This window comes from Balaenoptera musculus, chromosome 1, assembly GCF_009873245.2.
Source record: "Balaenoptera musculus isolate JJ_BM4_2016_0621 chromosome 1, mBalMus1.pri.v3, whole genome shotgun sequence".
In the NCBI taxonomy this organism is placed as follows: domain Eukaryota; kingdom Metazoa; phylum Chordata; class Mammalia; order Artiodactyla; family Balaenopteridae; genus Balaenoptera; species Balaenoptera musculus.
In genome coordinates this window covers 99,114,754-99,140,391 of record NC_045785.1, presented here as the reverse complement: position 1 = coordinate 99,140,391, position 25,638 = coordinate 99,114,754, and the positions used below count along the sequence as shown (strand labels likewise).

General features: G+C 36.8%; 1 protein-coding gene across 1 annotated transcript in view; it reads right to left on the bottom strand.

Moving 5' to 3' along the window:
* Positions 1–1,930: 1,930 nt before the first annotated feature.
* The window catches only part of CAPZA1 (capping actin protein of muscle Z-line subunit alpha 1), a 49,417-nt gene continuing 25,709 nt past the window's right edge, over positions 1,931–25,638 (bottom strand). Inside the window, exons 3-10 of the mRNA XM_036838435.1 lie at positions 20,120–20,171; positions 18,874–18,937; positions 14,011–14,217; positions 10,789–10,868; positions 9,750–9,828; positions 7,239–7,310; positions 4,260–4,322; positions 1,931–3,550 (exon numbers count right to left, since the gene is read on the bottom strand). Of these exons, the coding sequence (XP_036694330.1) occupies positions 3,410–3,550; positions 4,260–4,322; positions 7,239–7,310; positions 9,750–9,828; positions 10,789–10,868; positions 14,011–14,217; positions 18,874–18,937; positions 20,120–20,171 (758 nt within the window). The 3' untranslated portion in view covers positions 1,931–3,409. The remainder of the gene's footprint in view (positions 3,551–4,259; positions 4,323–7,238; positions 7,311–9,749; positions 9,829–10,788; positions 10,869–14,010; positions 14,218–18,873; positions 18,938–20,119; positions 20,172–25,638) is intronic.

Sequence of the window (25,638 nt, the reverse complement as noted above, 5' to 3'; positions counted from 1 at the left end):
AGTCAACATACGTAAGAATGCTTTTTGATACATTTGGTTTCTGCCCTCAGAGGGCTTAGATCTACCCTGTTTTTTTTGTTTTGCTTTTGGCTGCACTGCACGGCTTTCGGAATCTTAGTTCCTGCAACAGGGAATGAACCGGTGCCCCCTGCAGTGGAAGCATGCAGTCCTAACAGCTGGACCACCAGGGAATTTCCTACTCTGTTTTTTAATATATACTCTGTTTGAGCGAGAATTTTAGTTAGCTCAGCTTATCTTATGGGACCAGCCAGTTTTGTTCTATATTTACCAGTCTTCTTTTCTTTCTTTGATTTCCCAAGTAGTAAGTCGCTTGGTAGTTCTATTTAAATTATGAATTTATAAATTGGCATTCGGATTGTATCAGTCTTTTGTGAGTTTGGAGAAAATGTGCCAAGGTTTGCTAAGTATCTCATGAATCTAGATGAGTTCTAGTTTATAAAAAAGAACAGGCAGGGCTTCCCTGGTGGCACAGTGGTTAAGAATCCGCCTGCCAATGCAGGAGACACGGGTTCGAGCCCTGGTCCGGGAAGATCCCACATGCCGTGGAGCAACTGAGCCCGTGCGCCACAACTACTGAGCCTGCGCTCTAGAGCCCGCGAGCCACAACTACTGAAGCCCATGCACCCAGAGCCCGTGCTCCAAAATAAGAGAGGCCACCGTGATGAGAGGCCCACGCACCGCAACTAGAGAAAGCCCGCGTGCAGCAACGAAGACCCAACGCAGCCAAAAATAAATAAATAAATAAATTTATTAAAAAAAAAAAAAAAGAACAGGCACTAGAACTAGGCAACTAACAGAGGCACAACCATCCAGGCAGAAATGAAACAGTAATTTCAAAATTTCAGCAGTGTAATTTCAAAATTTCAAATATAGGAGTGAGGCCTCACAGAAAACTCCTCTCCCTCTGGCTGGGAAACTTTTGCCCTAGGATACCATAGGCTGATTTCAGCAGTGGGATAAAATAGACACAATTCAAGCAAATACTCTGCTGAAGGAGGTTAAGGAAATCAGGAGGTCTGTGTAGGACTTGGCAAGGAGAGTTGACTTCCTCCCAGTTATAAGAAACCAAGGGCTTTAGATGGCCAAGAGATTGAGTCTTTACAAAAGTCTGTATGGACTAAGGAAATCAATGGGGCAGGCTGATGGGGTTAGTAAGTTAAAGGCAAAGGCCAGAATGCTTGAACCTGTACTACAAGTACATAGTGTAGTATACCTAAATGTCCCTCAAAGGGGTGGGAATTTGAACTGGCCTTGAATGGAAGGTGAAGCACTGAAACGCCTCTGGTTCCATTTTGGGAAACAGGACAGAAGCCTTTCCCACATGTCTGTAAGCAAGTTAAACTCATATGGAAAGAAAGCAGCATTTAGAGTTAAGTTGATGTGAAATATTACCCAAGTTCACGGTGCAGGGATTCTTTCACTTCTACTTCCTACCTAGTAACTATAATTACTTGGGCCTTGTTTTCTGAGTGATAGGTAGAGAAGATAACTAGATTTTTCTTTTTGACAGAAATGGAAACCCCAAAACAAAGCCTTTGAAACACCAGTAGCCACTGAGTGTAAAGCAGTATGATCCATAGAGAAACTGCTCAAACTTTAAAAAAGAAAAAAAGGTGGGGGAGGACTTCTCTGGTGGTCCAGTGGTTAAGACTCCACGCTCCCCACTGCAGGGGGCATGGGTTCAATCCCTGGTCATGGAACTGTGGTCCACATAGCATGGCCACCAAAACAAACAAACAAAAAAAAGCTGTTCTTTCCAAGTCTTTGGATAGTCACTGAATTTATACTAGTTGAAGGTAGAAACCAATTTCGGAAACCCTGAACATTCTCATCAAATAAGATCAATTCCAAATCTTACCTTGAGAACAAGGGCTGAAGAGACTGGCTCAAAAAGGAGAGACTCAGACAATTTAAGAACAAAACAGGTATATTTCTATTGGACTACCTGATACAGAGGATAGTGTGGTATGGATGGATAGTATGAATGACAAATAATACAAATATATTTTATTTGAAATAAACAAAAATGCTTACACAGCTCAATGGGTCACTTGGAAATAAACTCTTGCTTGACTGTATTACCAAGCAGAAACAAAGCTGAAACACAAACCCTTCTTTTGACATGTATTTGGAGGAAGACACTACTTGGTTTTTAAAAAACTGACCTTCCCTTAAGGCCTGGTCATAGAAGTGTAAACAATGTAAATGAATCCACCATTACCAGTTGTTATATCATATCTATGTTACCTGTGTATTCTGAGATCACACCTGTACCTGCCAATAAACCTGGGAAGGGTTGCTATATCACAGTTACATTTGAGTTGGCAGGCAGGACTGAGGAAGTAATTTGGAAAAAGTTTTACATCCTATTTAGAACAAATCACTAGTATTCCCTTAAATAACAGGTTACAATAGAAAGATACTGTCTGAACTTTGTCCTTCTCACTTTGGTTCATTTTTAGTTTTTGTTTGTGATTAACATAGTTGTTTGATTCATTCGCTTATAGTACAATTCTGCCACGAAGTATTAAAGCACAAGATACCTATTATTCCTTCAACATCTGCATTTTTTCAAGTTTTATACTCTACTATATCCCTAGTATGTCAGCAGTTTTTGAATATTAAAAAAATAATAATAAGTGGCTAAAACTCTTCTAAAAATGCACATGTCTATAACTATAATGGTACTAGATGGGAAAGAAACAATGATGGAAGGGAAAAAAGGAAACACGTTCATTTGTAGGGAATGTGGTTCAAGTCTTTGGATTTAAAAACAACTTCCCCAGAGAAGCTGGCTATAATGGAATTTCCAGAAAACTTCCTTTGCCTCCAAAAAGGACCTGAAAAACCCCAATCCAGATGTTTGAAACTATAGTTATGAGATGCTATAAATGATGATCAAAGCAACTGGAGGGAGAAGGATGAATGTGTCTTCCATTCAGCTGTAGTTTGTAGCATAGCCTCTTTAGCTGTTGGTTGATCAGTTAAAAACCACTGAAGTACCAGAAGTGCTTTGAAGGACTGGGTAGAAAAGTACTGAACATATTACCTGTCTATGTCAGTAACAGGGCTTCATGGCTAGGAAAATTTTCTAAACAGTAAAATGACTCCAGGATAGATATCTCTCTCCATCATTAAATGTGGCAGAATTAAAAAAAAAAAAAAAAGATTTACAAGTAGATATAGTGAAAACAGAAAATTACCAGGCAGAAAACACAGAAGAATCAAGACAATGCTATAGGTTCAACAGTATTCCATGAGGCTAGAAAACCTGTTAACTTTGAAAGCCCTAGCAAAATATCACTCTTGTTTATAAATCACTTATTTATCATATGACCACACATTGCATCCTTTCTTTCCATGTATTGAAGAATCCTACATTCAGCCTTTAAGCATTCTGCATTTCTTTGCCAATCTTGTAGCTGAGTATCTTGTTCCAGTCGATTTTGGTGCGGGTAACTGGAAGTTGCCGGCGCAAGGCCTTGAACGTGGTGTCTGACATTGTTTGATAGTTTTCACTAATTGCTGTCTGCAATAGATAATTGAAAATAAGTTGCTTGAACAGAAACCAGATGTAGTCAAAGGACATGCTTGAGTCCCCTAAGGACATACAGGCTGTAAGATTTCTAGTGAGCACTTCTCCAATCTCTGAAGCAGGTTAAGAAGCCCACCTATGTTATTTCTAAAGCAAGGGCTATACAGGTATCCTCCGCTTTTCCAAAGTTTGCTTTATGTCACTTTGCTTTTACCAAAGCAAAAAGCAAAAACAGCGTTCAGCATTTGTTTTGCAGTGAGGCTGTTACAGGGGCAGGGTGCACCATGAGCAGTAACAGTGACCCCACCAAGCTCCTTCCTCAGGAATTACACTCAGCAGCTCAGCATCAAGCAAGCTGGAGCTGTGAACTGCGTCTGTGAGCATCTGTGCTGTACCTCAATTATTTGTGCATCTGATAGCAAGATGTGTTCTAAGGTAATTGCTTCTCTGCTTTATGCCATTTGGACTTAGGAAAGGTTTCATAGGAACGCTCTACTTTGGGATAGTAAGGGAAATCTGTAGTACCTTCCAATGCCAAAACCTTGATTGTAAGCAGAATGCAAGAAGGTCTGCAAAAGTCTCCACTCTTACTAACACTGAACAACATGTATATTTATGTTCAAAGGAGAGAGAAGTCTAACAAAATATGTTAAAAGCAAAATAAGGCATTAGACCTAGAAAAATCAGTTTCAAATCATCTTACCTGATACTCATTTTCTGCGTGCTCTATAATTTTAATAAACTCCTTAGCAGTTTGGACTTCATTCTAATAGAGAGAGGAAAAGGGGGAAATAAGAATTTTAAAAATTCTTAAGCAGTGAATATAATTCAGTAAGCAGTGAATAAAAGAATACTAAAAAGTCCATCTAAACTAACATTTGTATAACAATTTAGTTTTTCAAGCTTTCCCATTCACATTATCTTTGGTTCTCACAACAACCCTGTGAAATAGATGTTATTATTACCACCTCCATTTTGCAGATGAGAAAACAGAATCCTCTTAAGTGACTTGACCAAAATTATACAGCCTTTGAATGATAAAGATGGGATCCAAATCCAGGTCCTCATCAAAAAAACCCACACTTCTTTCCAATCTACTACAGTATGCCCAAAAGACATCATGATGTCTTGAAATTTTTATGCCTTGAAAATATCTCTGGATTAAGATGATATAAACAGTGCCCTCAGACATATCAGTCATATATTCTAAGCTCAGAGGCTCCTCTAAGCCAATCAATCACATTTTGCTTTACATGATTTGGGTACAAAATGAGTTGAATCTCTCTCTTTCACAATTAAGTAAAACAGAATTAAAGAGGGTGAGATTTAATGCCCAGGGCAGCATCCCAAGATCCTTTCAAAGAGTCAAAACTACTTTCTATTCATAATAATACTAAGACACAGTTAATTGCCTTTTCCACACTCACTCTCATGTGTGTACAGTGTAGTTTCATAGGAGCTATGAATGTGTGATGACTTCATTACTTTTTTTTTTAAAATAAATTTATTTATTTATTTTTGGCTGCGTTGGGTCTTCATTGCTGTGCACGGGCTTTCTCTAGTTGTGGTGAGCGGGGGTACTCTTTGTTGCGGTGCGTCGGTTTCTCATTGCGGTGGCTTAGGCTCTAGGCACTTGGGCTTCAGTAGTTGTGGCTCGCGGGCTCCAGAGCGCAGGCTCAGTAGTTGTGGCGCATGGGCTTAGTTGCTCCACGGCATGTGGGATCTTCCTGGACCAGGGCTCGAACCCGTGTCCCCTGCATTGGTAGGCGGATTCTTAACCACTGCGCCACCAGGGAAGTCCCGACTTCATTACTTTTTTTTTTTTTTTTAAATGGATTCACTTATGTCAAGGTTTTTTTTTTTTTTTTTTAAAGATTGATTGATTGATTGATTGATTGATTGATTGCTATGTTGGGTCTTCGTTTCTGTGCTAGGGCTTTCTCTAGCTGTGGCAAGTGGGGGCCACTCTTCATCACGGTGCGCAGGCCTCTCACTATCGTGGCCTCTCTTGTTGCAGAGCATAGGCTCCAGACGCGCAGGCTCAGTAGTTGTGGCTCACGGGCCTAGTTGCTCCACGGCATGTGGGATCTTCCCAGACCAGGGCTCGAACCCGTGTCCCCTGCATTAGCAGGCAGATTCTCAACCACTGCACCACCAGGGAAGCCCCGACTTCATTACTTTTTGAGGGCTAATGTGTGAAGCACATATGAGAATCCAGTTGTCTTTTATTAAGTCAGACATTACACACTTTGTGAAAATGTAAATCAATGACATTCTTTTCACTAATTTTTTTTTAACTCGGAAAATACAGCTGTTTATTGTGAAAGTGAAGGTTAACAAGTAATGGGTTTGTTATTTTTGCTTTAGATTTTGTTTTTTGGCCATGCCACATGGTGTGGCATGTGGGAACTTAATTCTCCAACAAGGTATCAAACCTGCAACCCCTGCAGTGAAAGCACAGTCTTAACCACTGGACTGCCAGGAAGTCCCTGTTATTGTTATTTTTAAATTAATAAATAAGTATTTTTAACATTTTTCGGTTTTAATTTCTACGAAGGTAGATAGATACAACATAAATAAACAAAAGCTATTTGAGAGTGCTCAGTAACTTCTAGGAATATAAAGAAGTACTGTGAATGCACAAAAAATTATGTCCCTTCTTTCCAGGTATGGAACACAATACTGTTTGATTGAATATTCCTAAAAATGTTCAGTTTCTCTAATGATATGAATGTATGAATGATAACCCCTCTAAGGTTTAGTTTGGCAAACTTTCCTTCCTCCTGGTATTTATCAGTTGAAGATATTGCTGTTCCTTGAGCAAATCTCACAACTGAGAAAGAAAAAGAAGTTTGAATTCTCTAAAGCCATTATCACTATTCTCAGTCAAAGACTGTGAACTAACGTCAAGCAACCAACAAAACGGGTTGGTTACATACTAACAATTATAAGCTGCCCAAAACAAGGACCTACTGCATAGCACAGGGAACTATACTCAGTATCTTAATAACCTATAATGGAAAAGAAGCTAAAGAAAGAATATATATATACATACATACATATATATAACTGAATCACTTTGCTGTATACCTGAAACTAACACAACATTGTAAATCAACTATATTTCAATAAAAATTTAAAAATATAAAAAAGTAGAATCTTTTATAAAGTGCTTAAAAAAAAAAGTAAAGGCTGCCAAAATCAAAGTAGTGACAACAACCTAAATTTCTAGTGGCAGAATCAGTACTCAGGGGCTTCCCTGGTGGCGCAGTGGTTAAGAATCTGCCTGCCAATGCAGGAGACACGGGTTCGAGCCCTGGCCCGGGAAGATTCCAAATGCTGCGGAGCAACTAAGCCCATGTGCTACAACTACTGAGCCTGCACTCTAGAACCTGCAAGCCACAACTGCTGAAGCCTGTGCACCTAGAGCTTGTGCTCCGCAACGAGAGAAGCCACTGCAAGGAGAAGCCCGCGCACCGCAACACAGAGTAGCCCCCACTCACTGCAACTAGAGAAAGCCTACGTGCAGCAGCGAAGACACAACGCAGCCAAAAATAAAATAAATAAAATAAATTAAAACAAAAAAAAGAAAAAGAAAGAATCAGTACTCAGGATCAAAACTAATTTTTTTAAAAGAAAAACAAGATGAAAGTGAGACAGACCTTAAATATTCCACACTCACCGAAACAGTTACTGAATCCTGTACATCTTTATGACTAACCAACTGAACATTGCCATCTTCATAATAGTGAACCTGTGTGAGACAATGTTTGAGCAAGTTATGTAGGTCACATAGAAACTTACTGCTTAGAGCACAAATCCATGCTTTCAGCCATCCCCAAACTTATCAACTCTGAGCAAATAATTAATATGACCAATGGTAATTTACAATGGTGGTTAAAATTCACAGAAGACTTAAATTTAAGAATTCTCTTTCCTTAGCAGGGAAAACTCATTATTAATTAATAAACAACATTTATTATGGGCTTATTGCTTTCCAGACACTGTGCTACGCATTGTGAATACAAAGATCTTAAATAAGATTTCACTCTTAAAAGTATTAAAATAAAATCAATTAACATTAGTTTTTCTCTGTGAAAACCAAGAAATTTTAATGGATCCTAATCCTTTACACATCTCTCCTTATATACCATCATCGTTTTTGGTTAAGTAGATCTGACCAAGTGCAGGAAAAGCTTGATTGAGGGTTAAAGACAGGACTGAAAAATAAATATTCTGTTGGTAAATCAGGCTACAAAAATAAGTAAGGCAAAAGCAGTCCTGAGGATGTAAGGCAAAGTGGGGTACTACAATTATGATAACAATTAGCAAGAAGGAGGATTACCCAAGAGACAGACTAACCATTCAACTAGATGTAAAGGCTCAGGAAGTTTCAGCAATTTACAAGATAGGTTCAGTCACAGTCACCAAAAAGTAACAAAACCTTTCCTAGGTTTCATCTGCTAATAAAAATTTCAACATGACTATCATCAATGTAAATCCTCAGAAACTGTTGCCTTCCCAGAGCTATCCTTTTGCTTATAGAATAACCAAAGGTTTAAATATCTTAATGACATTTCCAAATAACTCTCACTCTGATTTTTAAAAGATATGTAAATGAAGTAAGCTTTCCCCCTAAGTATGATCAGCCAGTCTGTGGTAAGTTATAAATGAGGTCTGGGTACTGGGCCCTGCTGTAAAAGTCTTACCAGAAACCTCTGTGATGTGCCCTCTTAATTTATAGGTTTGCCTTGGCAAAGCTGAAACACAAGTAACTTATTTCCTTCTAGGAGGAAAATAAATTTCCTTGCATAAATTTATAGTGAGCTGCCAGGTTAATGCTGATGCCACAGTTACAAGAGGTCTAGAGCATGGGGCTACTCACAGACATAGTCAATAGATATAGAACAATATATTTTCTTCGGTTGGGCTCCCCCAGAAGCCGACCCCGGGATGAAGATTTGTGAGATAAAATTTATTTCGGAGGTAATCTCAGGAAGCACTAGTAAGGACTAAGGAAATGAGACACAGAAGGCAAGGAAGTGTTCTAGGTGCATTAAGGAGCACATTACAGTTGCAGGCACTGGACTCTGGAAGACTACGCAGAACATGCTTTAGAGTTGTCCCACCTGAGGGGTGAAGAAGCTGGCAGATTTACCCACCAACTTTTGAATGGCACTAAGGGCTGTGCCAGAGCTATGAATGTAATACTTCCAGTTTGCCTCATCTGAGTTGGGAATGCTCCTGCAGCTAGGAGAAGCTCCCAGGAAGAGAGGTGCAGCTACTTGCAGCAGGAAGTAATCAGTATGTACGAAAAAAGTGGTTACAGGTGACATCTCCTATGTATATTTTGATTAAATTATACCATTTAAAAAGGCAACTCTTGCTAATTGTTATTAAAGCAAGACTTAACCACAGTATAATAGAGGTAAAATTAGGTACTGATCTTCTTAGATATCATTAACTATTTAATCTGACTTCAGAGTTAGTTGGGCTTAAGAATTAAATCACCATGAATTTTGAAAGTCAAACCTGTTAGGATATCAGAAGACTTCAATCCAGATAGGCATCAAATGAGTTAATAAGCTCCTTATTCACCTGCCTGTCTGTCCTGACACCAGCATTAGGAATCTACTCTGCTTGGTTTATCACATGTGGCCATTCTCTCTAGTTCCTCTGTTTTATTTACTTGGTTTAAAACCTCCTATCATTACTGTAAAATAAATAAATAAATAAAACAAAACAACAAGTCCATTCATGTAGCTTTCTTCAGAGCTAAGAGTTAACCTTAAGTATATGTATATGTACACATTTAAATGAGATACATAAAAGACTCTATGTAAGTTCCAGTAGCTGCTATATAGTCACTTCTTAATAATTAGTTATTTTCTTCTTTCGTAGAACTGCTGTTTGATAATTCCTGGAAAGATCTTAGGTTATCTTTGAAAGAGAAAAATAACAAGCAAGCAGTACACTTCACATGACTATCCTTTATCAACCCAGAATAGCTCTGTTTAACTACAGTACTTCCCTAGGAAGGAGGCTTCAACTTTTATTTCTATTTACCATTGATCTCCTTTTGCATCTACATATAGCTGTTCCTTATTTCTAATGTCAGAACAAATATCAACCTGCATGTTTGTTTTAAAGATGTGATGTTTTAACATGGCCTATTAAAATATTGGGATCTCACCTGAATCTTAAGTACTCCAACCACCTGGGCTGTAGATGATGTGATGGTGAACTTCCATTCTGATCTCCAACGACCATTCCTATTAAAACACACACACAACACTGTAGAATTAACAATAAGAAAGAGGTGATTTGCCACTGAGGCAGAGAATTGGGGAAATTGGAAAAAAAAGAAACAAGTCATTTCCAGTTTGACAAATCCAAGGCTCTATCCACTCAAATGTAAGTTTGTAGCCAACTGGCCTAATCATAAGCCTTTTCTAAGTTATTTTGACTTTCACTTTTCATTTTTTATCTTGGAGTAGAAAACCATGCCTATTCTGCTCATGAGAGGCTTTTCCACAAACAAATGGATGGGCCACTGAGTTATGCAGTAACTCAAGTATTATTAAACAAACTCAAGTAAAACTCAGACTTTCCACTGGGTACTTTATTAATCACTTATTCTCACTCAATGTAAGAGTAATATTTGAAAGACAGATTATAAAATCTTAGAAGAAATCTAAATGATCACATCCAAATCCCTCATTCTGCAGTAGGGAACTGAAGCCTCTAAGTCAGATAACTTATCACAAGCTAGTTAGATTAAAAACCAAGTCTCGGGCTTCCCTGGTGGCACAGTGGTTAAGAATCCGCCTGCCAATGCAGGGGACACCAGTTCGAGCCCTGGTCCAGGAAGATCCCACATGCCGTGGAGCAACTAAGCCCATGCACCACAACTACTGAGACTGTGCTCTAGAGCCCGCGAGCCACAGCTACTGAGACCGCGCACCACAACTACTGAAGTCCCCACGCCTACAGCCCGTGCTCCTCAATGAGAGAAGCCACCGCAATGAGAAGCCCATGCGCTACAACAAAGAGCAGCCCCGCTCGCCGCAACTAGAGGAAGCCCGTGTGCAGCAACAAAGACCCAACACAGCCAAAAATAAATAAAAATAAAATAAATTTATAAAAAACAAAAAAACAATTCTCAACTGCTGGTTTGGTTTCTTTTCTATATAAATTAGATTAAAAAAAGAAGAGAACATCTACTTTCTTACCAGAAGTTTTTAGGCTGAAACTGGTGGCTTTCAATACATGCAATAATGGTCTGTTGCCCATCTATAGTTTTAGCATAAACCTATAGTTAAAAAAAAAAAAAAGTTAGATTCTTGAAAACATATTTAAGCAACAAACACTATACAAAAGCAGTGTGCTAAATCCTTGGAGGAGATGAAGAGTCAAACAGGGTGAGCTTACAACTCAAGAGAGTTCATGGAATATGAACACAAACCACATGTTAAGTTCTAGAGAAGACAGTGGTACAATGAATACAGAAGGAAATACTGCTTTAGGTTTAGGGTACAAGAGAGGTACCAGTTGGAATGGGCCTTACAAGACAGATGAGATTCTGATAAGTAGAGACTGAGAATAAAGATGAGTAGGCAGTTCAGGGAGGAAACGGGGGTGCTGGTCCAGTGAGTGACTCAATGGTAATTAGTTCTGTCAGGTTAGAGGGTGTGCGTGAAGTGGAACTGTGGAAGATAACATAGGATGGTAGATTTGGGCCATGTAGTAGTAGATGTAAGGTAAGAAGACTGGACTTTATTCTACAGGCAACGGACAGAAACCAAAACAACATGACCAGAACTATTATTTGGGGATAATAATCAATATTGGTGTACAGAGTAAAATGGGAGAAAAGTTGAAAGTTAGGCCACATAATTAATCTAGGCAATAAAATAGGGTAGTGTCAATGGGCATAAGAATGCAGAAGCACAATCAAAAGTCTGGCAATATATTGCAAGTGAAGGGCAAGAGAAAGGAAGGGGCCAAAGTACTTGCATGCTTGGGTGACTAGAAAGACAGTGGTGTCATTAACAAATTAGAAAATTCAGATGGAAATGTCCAGCTAGGAGTTAGAAATACCAACTGTTCTGTAGTGTAGGAGAGGTGAACAAAAATGTGATCACCAAGGAAAAGAAAAAACAAAAGGCTTTACAGTCCACAAAATGTTTTTATATTTATTTTCCTTTTGCTCTAATAAATACAGTGAAACACACTGTTATTATCTATAGATGATAAAGCTGAAGTTCATAGAGCTTCTTGCCCAAGGTCATTCAGAAAGTGGTTAAGGTAGAACCCAAACCCATTGCTTTTCTGACACCAAATTCTGTAACTTCCCCTACATTAAATAAACTACGAGTTTTTGAGAGAGAGAAATACAGCAATGGGGAATGCCTACATTTACAAAAGTAGGGGAGAGGAAAAGAAATAAGCAGACACAGAGTAAGAATAATTAAAGGGTACTGACATAGCAGTCTAAGAAAAGATAATTTCTAGAAGTAGCTGGATGGCCTCAGTGTGAAATGCCATACAAAAGTCAAGGACCAAGAAAAGGACACTGGGTCAGGCAATTCAGGAATCATTAATAACCTCAGAGAGCAGTTTTTGTAGAGTAGGGACTGAAGCCACAATTCATAGGGTTAAGAAGTGGATAAGTAATGAGGAAGGCACTAGTAGGAGCAGAATGCTCCATGGTTTGGTTGTATAGCAGAGAGAGAGATGCGGGAAGGGAGAAGCAGAGGAGAGGGAGGAGGGGCAAGGTGGAAGGAGAAGAAAGAGAAGTAACTTACAGGAATTACTATCTTGACTGAAGAAATGTCCTCCCCCACCCCATACCCAACCCACTTAAGGACAGGAGAAATAAAAATATTTCTGGGTAAAGAGAACTATACATCAGAAGAGAAAACAAAGTCACAATTAGACATCTTGAAGTAGATAGGATTGTTTCAAATCAAGAATATGGATCCTTCTTCCTCAGATTCAAGTACATGGAAGAAAGGGAAGATTTCTGAGTGTGGAAAGACGAGAAATAAAAAGATCTCATGTCATTCTCAATCCTATTAAAATGTGGAGGAGTAGATGCCTAAGGACAATGGGAAAGTTTTGAAACACAGTACAGTTAATCCTTGAACAACACTAGTTTGAACTACTATTTTATTAAATAGTAAATACTACAGTGCTACACGATCCACCATTGGTTGACCCACAGTTAGATGAATCCACAGACACAGAACCATGGATACAAAAGGATCTCGGACATGGAGGGCCTATTATAAGTTATACTTGAATTTTCAACTGCACGATGGGTTGGTGCCCCTAACCCCTGCACTGTTCAAGGGTCAACTGCATATAGAAAATATCAGGGATTACTGAGATAAAATTAAGAATTACTAAGCAGAACAGCTGAGGATATAAGACACTTCAGTACAGTAGACACTGTTAGAATAATTCCATGACTTTCTGTAGCTCATTTATTAGCTAAGAGAAGTGAGAAAAAGACACAGTAGAGTTACTCAGTGTGGAAGCTCTCCAAATTAAGAATGAGTAGTGACAAATTTTGAATAGGTAATAAATGATGAATTGAAAGTATATTTAAGAATGAATAGTCAATTTCTAAAAAAGTGTGTGTATCATGTCTCCCTTTGCATTACTAGGTTCCAAAATGTAATTCTGTACTTATCCACCATAATAGGTTTTCTGCATTATTTAAAAACAAAAAAACAGGAACAAAAACAAATCAAACATACAATAATAACCAGCATTTATTCAGAGCTTACTTTGTGTCAGACACTTTCTAAGCATTAATATTCTAACACTTTAATAATGTCACAATTTTACAAAGGAGAAATCATGATAAAACCAAAATTTATCTTTTTTTCCACCAAAACGTATTAAAAGAAAGTCAAAATTACCTTCGATTTTTAAAAAATTGTTTAGTTCAAATAGTTTTGACTTTCCAATGAAATCATTTAAACTATGCAGAAGTAGCTTTATAAAAAGCTTTTTTGATGGGTATAGGGCAATTTCTCATGAATAAATAAGACAAATGTGAAACAGGATATACTGAGATTTAAAATTTTTATGCACCAGGGAATTCCCTGGTGGTCCAGTGGTTAGGACTTGGTGCTTTCACTGCTGGGGCCTGGATTCAATCCCTGGTTGGGGAACTAAGATCCTGCAAGTCGCACGGTGCAGCCAAAAAATTAAAAAAATAATAAATAAATAAAATAAAATAAAAATTTTATGCACTGGGATTTTAAGAAAGAACTTTCAATATAAAATTTTCCATTTATACCCCTTTCAAAAATGATTTAGGGAATAAAATGCAGAGGAGACTGTAACTAAGAAGAGATGTTTGTGGCTGGCCAAAGCCTCCAAATGATAAGGTAAATATAAGAAAAACAACACTCTAATAATGAAGCAGGCAGATACTTAACAGTACAGAAGCCGTTGGAATAATGATCTTTCACATAGGCCCTTAAAGCACTGTCACAGGATTCTCTCCAAGACTTCAGACCTCCATCTACTTCCTCTGGCTGGGGGTCACTTGCTTCTTTCCGTAAGTGATCGAACTTAAAGGAAATTTTGTTTCTTGGATCTAAAAATCTGCTATTACCCAGGTCACCGTGTTCTGTAATTAAGACCTTCCAAAGAATAATTACAAATATAAGTAACTCTGTAAAAAAAGACAGTTCTTCTTGTCACATTTTACAAAACAAACAAATACAATTCTGGAGACGATTAACGTTTCATTTAGTCAGATTTCTCTTTCATAATTGATTTTTCAATCAATTCACATTTTTATTTTTATAAAAATATTATGTTTTGGGGTAAGTCAACTCTAAACTGCAACATTTCCCCCATCCTAACAATACCCTTCATTTCTTGGTTTCTGATTAATATACAACCTATGTATATATATATATATATATATACAAGTGTCATAACTTATATGTACACTTTTATATTCCTTTTTCACATATTTCATGAACTTTTTCCAGAGTCATTACACTTAGCATTTAAAATAGGTAATACAATAAATCACATGGTTCAAAAACTATATAAAGTGAAATCTTTTTCTCACCTTTATCTCCCATTCACCAAATTCCCAACATATTCCCCCTTTCCACAGAAAGGTAACTGATTTTATTAATTTAGAGCAAGAGTTGTCTTTGGCAAGCTATGCGTGAGGTGGCATCTGTTTCTGTAAATAAAGCTCTGTTGAACACAGCCCCACTTGTTTGTTTTTGTATGGTCTATGGCCGCTTTCCTGCTACAACAGCAGAGCTGAGTAGTCAAGGCTGACTCTTTGTCCCACAGGCTGATAATATTTACTATCTGACCCTTTACAGAAAAAATTTGCCGATTTCTGATTTAGATTATTCTTTGTTTTTTTTTTTTTTTTTACAAATAGAATTGAATATTCGAATTCTCCACCTCTTTCTTTTACACAGAAACTAGAATACTATACTGTACTTTTTCTTTCTTTCTTTTTAAATCTGATGTATCTAGATGATCTTTCCATACTAGTGCTTAGAGAACTTCCTTGTTTATTATAGCCATGTATGACTCTATTGTACAGGTGTACAAAAATTTATTCAACCAGTCCCCTATTAATGGATAGTTTGGGTAGTTTCTAATCTTTTGCTGTTATGAACAATACTGCAACGAATGTCCTTGTATGTTCGTATGTACAAATTACGTACATGTGCCAAGCACACCTGTGGGATAAATTCCCTGAAGCAGGACAGTTGGGTCAAGGGTAAATGCACTCATAATTTTGATAGAGATCGACAAACTGCCATCTATCACAGGATGTTGTACCAAGGTACAAGCCCATTTCTTTTCACCTTAAAAAAAAAGTCATTTATATTTCCACTTTGGTGAACTATGTGTACCTAACTTGACCACTTTCCTACTGAGTCTTTGGTGTTTTTCTAGTTGAACTCCAGGGAGATTATCCTTTCGCATGTGTTTTGAGTTCCACATATTTTCCCCTAACTTGCCATTTGTCTTTTGACACAGTTACCATTTAAAATTAACTATATATGATCTCATTATATGTATATCTCATTATACATACCATAGTATACTTAATCATTTCTGAATTGAAGGAGCTTTAAGCTAGTTACAGTTTCTACCATTGAAAGCCACTATAAGTTCTACCATAAAAAAGTCTTCTCCTTAAAAAGAATTCTTTGGAAAGAATTCCTACTTTTGAGATTTCTGTCCTTATCATCAGACTATCTTTAAAAACCTTGTTTATGGGCTTCCCTGGTGGCGCAGTGGTTGAGAATCTGCCTGCCAATGCAGGGGACACGGGTTCGAGCCCTGGTCTGGGAAGATCCCACATGCCACGGAGCAACTGGGCCCGTGAGCCACAATTACTGAGCCTGCGCGTCTGGAGCCTGTGCTCCCCAACAAGAGAGGCCGCGATGGCGAGAGGCCCGCGCACCGCGATGAAGAGTGGTCCCCACTTGCCGCAACTAGAGAAAGTCCTCGCACAGAAACGAAGACTCAACACAGTCATAAATAAATAAATAAATAAATAAAAGAACGTGAATTTCTTTAAAAAAAAAAAAAAAAACCTTGTATATAATGACAGTAGGAAAAATACATAAAACTATTTCCTTAGTCTTACCTTCATAAAGCTTTCTCATTATAATTTTGCAACTTTTGTAACTACAAGGTAAATATATTCACATTAAAATTTTAATTTGTACTTCCTTAATTACTATTAGTAGGTGATCTAACACTTTTCAAGTTTGCTCTGTATTCTCCAATTGGGTACAGTTGGTTCATGTCTGTTGCTCATTTATCCACTGAACTCTTGGCATCACCCTTAGGTATTTGAATAACCTTTTTATTATGTTTGAGGTACATATTTTCTCCTTTTTAAATCTTATTTTTAAAATCTTTTTATTTTGCAGAAGTCACTTTGATAAACTTTTCTAATGTTTCATCATTACGCAAGTTATGAATCTCCATTTCCTACTAAAATTTTATGTTTAAAAAATAGTTAACCTTTAAACTACACTTGGAATTAATCTAGGTATACAGTTGGCTTTGGAAATCAAAATTAGATAAACTTATACATTTTATCAATTATTTCCTTTTCCCTTCTATTTTATGTTACTTAGATTAAGGCTCCACTATCATTGCTTTATGTCTTTATGTTTGCTAGCATTAGTCTTCCTTCATTGTTGTTTTTGATCAGAATAATCCTGTATGGTCTATTACAATTGTCATTAGGAATTATATGGAGTCTATCTGAAAAAGCTTCACATATTATTTATATTTCTAAATCGGATAAACTTTCTATATTATTTATATTCCTTATTCAGAAATGTGGCATTTACATCTATTTAATTTTCCATTCATTTCTCTGATTAAAATGTGCGTGTGGGTGGGTGTATATGAACTGTGTGACAGACTCTTGCTTGTTTCCTATCCAATATCCATTCTCTCCCTTCTCCTTACTAAGAGAACCTCAAAGGTTTTCAAGAAGGCAGTATGTCCAACTAAAAAGACAACACTTCTCAGCTAGGAATGATAAAGTGATATGCATTCTGGCAACAATTTATCAGTGGAAGGTGCTTCTGGAATAGCCAATAGCACCTCTTGCATCTTCCTCCTTCTTCCTTCCTGGAACATGCATTCAGTGACCAGAGATGGATCAGCTATCTTGAGAACATGATAATGAAAACCATACATAAGGATGGCACAACAGAGAGCTAGAAGCAACTTGCGTCTCTGATGATATGGAACGGCCATAACATCCCAAAATATTACCTCTGGATTTCTTATGTGACAAAAATAGTCTCTATTTAGTTAACCCACTGTAGTTGATTTTCTGTTATATGCAGTGATGGCATCTACTTTAATAACTCAAACGTCTTTCCATATTTTCCTTTTATGTCAGGTAATGTGTTGTTGTTGTGGCTAAGAATGTGATCTCCTTTTGACTACATTTTTAAGCTGGCTACCGCATGTATGTGGGAATGTTCTTATATCATGTATCTGGACACAGACCTTATTATTTCAATAATTCCGCTGTATTAGTGAAGTATACAATATCAACTGTAAGCAATATTTATCATTTACTTTTCAGTATTTTTTTTGTCTTTTATACTTGTAATTAATCTAGTTTCATTGAGAAAATAAAGATAAGCACAAATATAAACTAAAACAAACAAAAAACAACAAACAAAACAAATTACAGTAATCCTGTAATCCCAACATAGGGAGTTAACATTTTGGTGTATATTTTCCCACATTTCCATTTCTATGCACATCTATATACTACTTTATTTCTGAGTCTAAAGATGCATACATTCCCCTCATGATTTAACATCTCATAAAATGGGATACATCTTAAACTTGACAGCATCTTAGGACTGTGTCATAGTTTAACTGACAGTGTCTTTTCTTTCTTAGTGGCACATAAAGTAAGATGTACCTTTCACAGAATGTAAGATGCAGATTCTAATATAGTATAACTGTTCATTTAAATATCTATTTAAAAAATAAACTAGCATAATGCTACATATTGCTTTCTGTTTTAGCTTAATATATCATGAACATATTCCCAGTTCAATATTTCTATCAGTTTTCAATGGTTACATAGAATTTTGGCCTACAGATATTTTTATTTATTTATTTATTTATTTAAAATTTTTTAACATCTTTATTGGAGTATAATTGCTTTACAGATATTTAATTTAATGTTGGACATTTAGATTGTTCCCAATTTTTCCTTATCATAAACCTTGCTTCAAATAATCTTTTTACACATTTATATACTTATTTCCCTAGGATAAATTCTATGGACTTGTGGGTTCAAAGGGGATTCAGACTTTTAAAAGGCATTTGCTATTTGGTGCCATATTGCCTTTGAAGCGTACATTAATGAATTTGTAAAGCCCTTTCATATAATGTTAATAACTGTGGTAAAAATGGGAATATATATTTGCTTTGTTCCTGTATTGGAACAGGAATTCTTGTTTTCCCATTAAATATAATGTCTCCTGTTATTCTTACCAAGGAGAATTAGAGACAGCTGGAAAACTTGTGTAAAACTCAATTCCTTTTACTTTTACTGTTCTTGTTAGGGACAGCTCTCTCTTCAAAGAAACTCCTAGTATTTTCAGAGGGAGGAAGAATTTCCTAATATGTAGAATATTTACAAAAGCTAAGAATACTAAGACATGAATTTATTCAGCATCTTATCTTCAGACATCTGTTTTACAGTATTTCTACTACTTTCCAGGCACAGTCTATCTAATAGAAACAACTATTACCTGATCTTCATATCCTTCTATCTTCACAGGTGTGAACTGATCCATGTTATACTGGGCAAATGCACTGTTTTTTTTAAAAAAGGAAGAAGAGAGAGAGAAAAGAATTATATATAAATAAATATAAAAGGTAGTTCAGGGAATTCCCTGGTGGTCCACCAGTGGTTAGGACTGTGCACTTCCACTGCAGGGGGCACGGGTTCCATCCCTGGTTGGGGAACTACTATCCTATATGCCATGTGGCGCAGCCAAAAGAAAAAAAAGGTAGTTCACAGAACAGTGAAAGAGAATGTATAACTGGGGTATCGTTCATTATGGCAATTATAGTGATGCTGTGCAAATTTTAGGTTTGTAGGATCTGGTCCCAAAATGAGTTCTGAAAAAGCAGTATGGACAGGGCAGTAGACTTTCCCAGGCAGCAATTCTTAAAACATTTTCTACAGCTAAAATCTAAACAAATTATATATCACACCAAATGCCTTCATAATAATTATTTGTTGCTCTGCATCAAAATCCTTGTTCCATCTCCCCACCCCACACTTGTCCAGTCATTATCCAATTCTGATTTCCTCTTTACAGAGGAACTCTGGGCCAGTTGGATAGACAGTAACTGAAGGAGTACTTTGTATTGAAGAGTAAAGAACAGCAGTGATAAAACCAGAGAACAGGGGGCCTAGAAAGTCATATAGTATTTAGATTTGAAGACAAGAAAACCAACCAACCAACCAACCAACCAACCAACCACCAATCTAATGTTTTTGAGGACAAGGACAAAATGAAAATGATATTCTAGAAACATTAATTAGCCTGACAGTGATAAGGAGCCAATGATTGGGTAGAATAATAATGCAATTATTCTATGGTTAACTCTATTAAGGCACTTTCTGAATATCTGCTATTTTTTGGCAATTTGAGAAACATTATCACTCCTCAATAGCAGCCTAATCTTTCTATAACTGGCAGTTATAAAAAAATTCAGCCTGAACTAAAAGAACTAAACTGCTTTAACAGGGAAAATCTAGGCAAAAATAAAAATAAGTAAGACCATATAAAATAAACTTTAAGGAAGTAAACAACATTTTGGGGGAACATGTTTTCTCTAAGGGAAAAAAAAACCAACTAAAATTGTTAAAAACCAACTGCTTTATTTTGAGCTATTTTAAACTTAGCTTTCAGGGTACTAGTTTACTATCAACATAGTTTACCCAATATTAGAATAACAAGTAAGTGGATTTAGAAGGATACTTACTGTGCTGCCCCTTCCCTGAGGAGATTGTCATTATTAAGTAGTAGCCTGACATCTGAGGAGGAAAACAATGTTAAAGATGTTAAAATTCAAATGTTCAGTAGAAGACAAACTTGGAGAAATTTTAGCGGATTTCTAGATTAGATTTTTAGAAAACCAGGCTTTGCAAGATTAGTCTTTGGATATACTGTATATGTAGAAATTCTAAAAATGTACACAAACAGATGCTAATGTTCACAGATTTACACAGAATTATTTGTGGTACAATAATCCAACAATAAATTCTCAAGGAATTTCATAGCAAATGAAAAACATGGTTTACAGAAGGTTACAGTTAGGACTATTTATTTGTATCTAAAGAATCCTTTTAAAATAGATTAAGAATTGTAGGCTTTTCTGTAACATCAGACCAAGAAAGCTGGGCACAATTCAGTCAGTGGCAGTAAAATTGCTGAACATATTTTTCTTTAGAGAATCTAATGTGGGGCCTACAATCTTTTTAAAAAGCTGTATGTCAAGAGTCTAGTCACTTTTCTTCTGGAAGAGGTGTGTCCTTGTTACTAAGAAACTACCAAGCATTAACTCCAAGAGAGAAGGCTGATTATAAGCCAAAGGCAACTGACTCTTGGAGCTTCTGAAAGAAGGGGCTGGCAGAGGCCAATGTGTAGCATGCCAATAAAAACCAGCCGTCATGTCATAAGTAGCTTGCCAACTCAATCTAATGCTTTGGTATCAATTATTCTCATGATAATCCTATAAAGTACATTCAGTTGTCAGAAATAAAACAAGGTACTTCTAACTACAAAGACCACTAATTTTTGTTAAGTCAAGGATTTATCTGAGCTAATCAGCTGGATAAAGTTCAAGTCGTAGGAGTATTTCTAAAAGCTCTGTTGTTGAAAATTTACATTTGGTCAATATGGAAGAGAGACTAGGCGATGAAAGGCTGCATTTGTTTTTCTTGCTGTTAGTGCTCAAATATCCAAAAAACAAGTCTATAAAGAAGAATGTCTTGATTTACTTCTACTGTATTATTTCACTCCTTGTAAATAACATTTATATGTTCTCCTAGTAACTTCTGCTCTGCATCATTGATTTTACCAGTGGAAATTATTGACTGTTCTACAATTTGTGGGGCTCTGAGCCAGGTGCAAATGAACATTACACAGTTCCTCTAACTAAGCATGTAACGTTCTTTTTTTTTTATTATTATTTTTAAAATTTTTATTGGAGTATGGTTGCTTTACAATGTTGTGTTTGCCTCCACTGCACAACAAAATGAATCAGCCATACACGTACAGATATCCTCTCCCTTTTGGACTTCCCTCCCATTTAGGTTACCACAGTGCATTAGGTAGAGTTCTCTGTGCTATACAGTATGTTCCCATCAGTTGTCTATTTTATACATAGTAACTATAATGTATATGTGTAAATCCCAGTCTCCCAATTCCTCCCTCCCCACCCCTTTCCCCCTTGGTATCCATACATTTGTTCTCTACGTCTATGCCTCTATTTCTGCTTTGCAAATAAGATAATCTATACCATTTTTCTAGATTCCACATATATGCATTATTTTTTTTTGAATTTTTTTTAATACAGCAGGTTCTTATTACTTATCTATTTTATACATATTAGTGTATATATGTCAATCCAAATCTCCCAGTTTATCCCACCACCACCACCACCACCCCTGCCACTTTGCCCCCTTGGTGTCCATACATTTGTTCTCTACATCTGTGTCTCTCTGCCCTGCAAACCGGTTCATCTGTACCGTTTTTCTAGGTTCCAGTTACATGCATTAATATACAGTATTTGGTTTTCTTTTCCTGACTTACTTCACTGTGTATGACAGTCTCTAGATCCATCCACATCTCTACAAATGACCCAATTTCGCTCCTTTTTATGGCTAAGTAATATTCCATTGTATATATGTACCACAACTTCTTTATCCATTCATCTGTCGATGGGCATTTAGGTTGCTTCCATGGCCTGGCTATTGTAAACAGTGCTACAATGAACACTGGGGTGCATATGTCTTTTTTTTTTTTTTTTAATTTAAATTTATTTATTTATTTATTTTATTTATGGCTCTGTTGGGTCTTCGTTTCTGTGCGAGGGCTTTCTCTAGTTGGGGCAAGTGGGGGCCACTCTTCATCGCGGTACGCGGGCCTCTCACTATCGCGGCCTCTCTTGTTGCGGAGCACAGGCTCCAGACGCGCAGGCTCAGCAGCTGTGGCTCACGGGCCTAGTTGCTCCGTGGCATGTGGGATCTTCCCAGACCAGGGCTCGAACCCGTGTCCCCTGCATTGGCAAGCAGATTCTCAACCACTGCGCCACCAGGGAAGCCCGCATGTGTCTTTTTGAATTATGGTTTTCTCTGGGTATATCCCCAGTAGGGGGATTGCTGGGTCATATGGTAATTCTATTTTTAGTTTTTTAAGGAACCTCCATACTGTTCTCCATAGTAGTGGCTGTATCAATTTACATTCCCACCAACAGTGCAAGAGGGTTCCCTTTTCTCCACACCCTCTCCAGCATTTGTTGTTTGTAGATTTTCTGATGATGCCCATTCTAACTGGTGTGAGGTGATACCTCATTGTAGTTTTGATTTGCATTTCTCTAATAATTAGAGATGTTGAGCAGTTTTTCATGTGCTTCTTGGCCATCTGTATGTCTTCTTTGGAGAGATGTCTATTTAGGTCTTCTGCCCATTTTTGGATTGGGTTGTTTGTTTTTTTAATATTGAGCTGCATGAGCTGTTCATATATTTTGGAGACTAATCCTTTGTCTGTTGATTTGCTTACAAATATTTTCTCCCATTCTGAGTGTTGTCTTTTTGTCTTGTTTGTAGTTTCCTTTGTTGTGCAAAAGCTTTGAAGTTTCATTAGGTCCCATTTGTTTATTTTTGTTTTTATTTCCATTACTCTAGGAGGTGGATCAAAAAAGATCTTGCTGTGATTTATGTCAAAAAGTGTTCTTCCTAGGTTTCCTCTAAGAGTTTTATAGTGTCCAGTCTTACATTTAGGTCTCTAATCCATTTTGAGTTTATTTTTGTATATGGTGTTAGGGAGTGTTCTAATTTCATTCTTTTACATGTAGCTGTCCAGTTTTCCCAGCACCACTTATTGAAGAGACTGTCTTTTCTCCATTGTATATGCTTGCCTCCTCTGTCATAGATTAGTTGACCACAGGTGCGTGGGTTTATCTCTGGGCTTTCTATCCTGTTCCATTGATCTATATTTCTGTTTTTGTGCCAGTACCATGTTGTCTTGATTACTGTAGCTTTGTAGTATAGCCTGAAGCCAGGGAGTCTGATTCTTCCAGCTCCGTTTTTTTCCCTCAAGACTGCCTTGGCTATTCAGGGTCTTTTGTGTCTCCATACAAATTTTAAGATTTTTGTTCTAGTTCTGTAAAAAATGCCACTGGTAATTTGATAGGGATTGCACTGCATCTGTAGATTGCTTTGGGTAGTATAGTCATTTTCACAATATTGATTCTTCCAATCCAAGAACATGGTATATCTCTCCATCTGTTTGTGTCATCTTTGATTTCTTTCATCAGTGTGTTATAGTTTTCTGAGTACAGGTCTTTTATCTCTTTAGGTAGGTTTATGCCTAGGTATTTTATTCTTTTTGTTGCAGTTGTGAATGGGACTGTTTCCTTAATTTCTCTTTCTGATCTTTAATTGTTAGTGTATAGGAATGCAAAAGATTTCTGTGCATTAATTTTGTATCCTGCAACTTTACCAAATTCATTGATTGGCTCTAGTAGTTTTCTGGTGGCATCTTTAGGATTATCTATGTATAGTATCATGTCATCTGCAAACAGTGACAGTTTTACTTCTTCTTTTCTGATTTGTATTCCTTTTATTTCTTTTTCTTCTCTGATTGCCATGGCTAGGACTTCCAAAACTATGTTGAATAATAGTGGTGAGAGTGGACATCCTTGTCTTGTTCCTGATCTTAGAGGAAATGCTTTCAGTTTTTCATCATTGAGAATGCTGTTTGCTGTGGGTTTGTCGTATATGGCCTTTATTATGTTGAGGTAGGTTCCCTCTATGCCCACTTTCTGGAGAGTTTTTATCATAAATGGGGGTTGAATTTTGTCAAAAGCTTTTTCTGCATCTATTGAGATGATCATATGGTTTTATTCTTCAATTTGTTAATATGGTGTATCACACTGATTTGCATCGCTGGGATAAATCCCACTTGATCATGGTGTATGATCTTTTTAATGTGTTGTTGGATTCTGTTTGCTAGTATTTTGTTGAGGACTTTTGCATCTATATTCATCAGTGATATTGGTCTGTAATTTTCTTTTTTTGTAGTATCTTTGTCTGTATTAGCATCAGGGTGATGGTGGCCTCGTAGAATGAGTTTGGGAGTGTTCCTTCCTCTGCAATTTTTTGGAAGATTTTGAGAAGGATGGGTGTTAGCTCTTCTCTAAATGTTTGATAGAATTCACCTGTGATGCCATCTGGTCCTGGGCTTTTGTTTTTTGGAATATTTTTAATCACAGTTTCAATGTCATTACTTGTGATTGGTCTGTTCATATTTTCTATTTCTTCCTGGTTCAGTCTTGGAAGGTTATAACTTTCTAAAAATTTGTCCATTTCTTCCAGGTTGTCCATTTTATTGGCATAGAGTTGCTTGTAGTAGTCCCTTAGGATGCTTTGTATTTCTGTGGTGTCTGTTGTAACTTCTTTTTCATTTCTAATTTTATTGAGTCCTCTCCCTCTTTTTCTTGATGAGTCTGGCTAAAGGTTTATCAATTTTGTTTATCTTCTCAAAGAACCAGCTTCTAGTTTTATTGATCTTTGCTATTGTTTCCTTTGTTTCTATTTCATTTATTTCTGCTCTGATCTTTATGATTTCTTTCCTTCTACTAACTTTGGGCTTTGTTTCTTTTTCTTTCTCTAGTTCCTTTAGGTGTAAGGTTAGATTGTTTGAGATTTTTCTTGTTTCTTGAGGTAGGCTTGTATTGCTATAAACTTCCCTCTTAGAACTGCTTTTGCTGTACCCCATAGGTTTTGGATTGTTGTGTTTTCGTTGTAATTTGTCTCTAGGTATTTTTTGATTTCCTCTTTGAGTTCTTCAGTGATCTCTTGGTTATTTAGTAACATATTGTTTAGCCTCCATGTGTTTGTGTTTTTTATGTTTTTTTCCCTGTAATTGATTTCTAATTTCATATCGTTGTGGTCAGAAAAGATGCTTGATATGATTTCAATTTTCTTAAATTTACCGAGGCTTGATTTGTGACCTAAGATGTGATCTGTCCTGGAGAATGTTCCGTGTACACTTGAGAAGAGAGTGTAATCTGCTGTTTTCAGATGGAATGTCCTATAAATATCAATTAAATCTATCTGGTCTATTGTGTCATTTAAAGCTTGTGTTTCCTTATTAATTTTCTGTCTGGATGATCTATCCATTGGTGTAAGTGAGGTGTTAAAGTCCCCCACTATTACTGTGTTACTGTCAATTTCCTCTTTTATAGCTGTTAGCATTTGCCTTAGGTATTGAGGT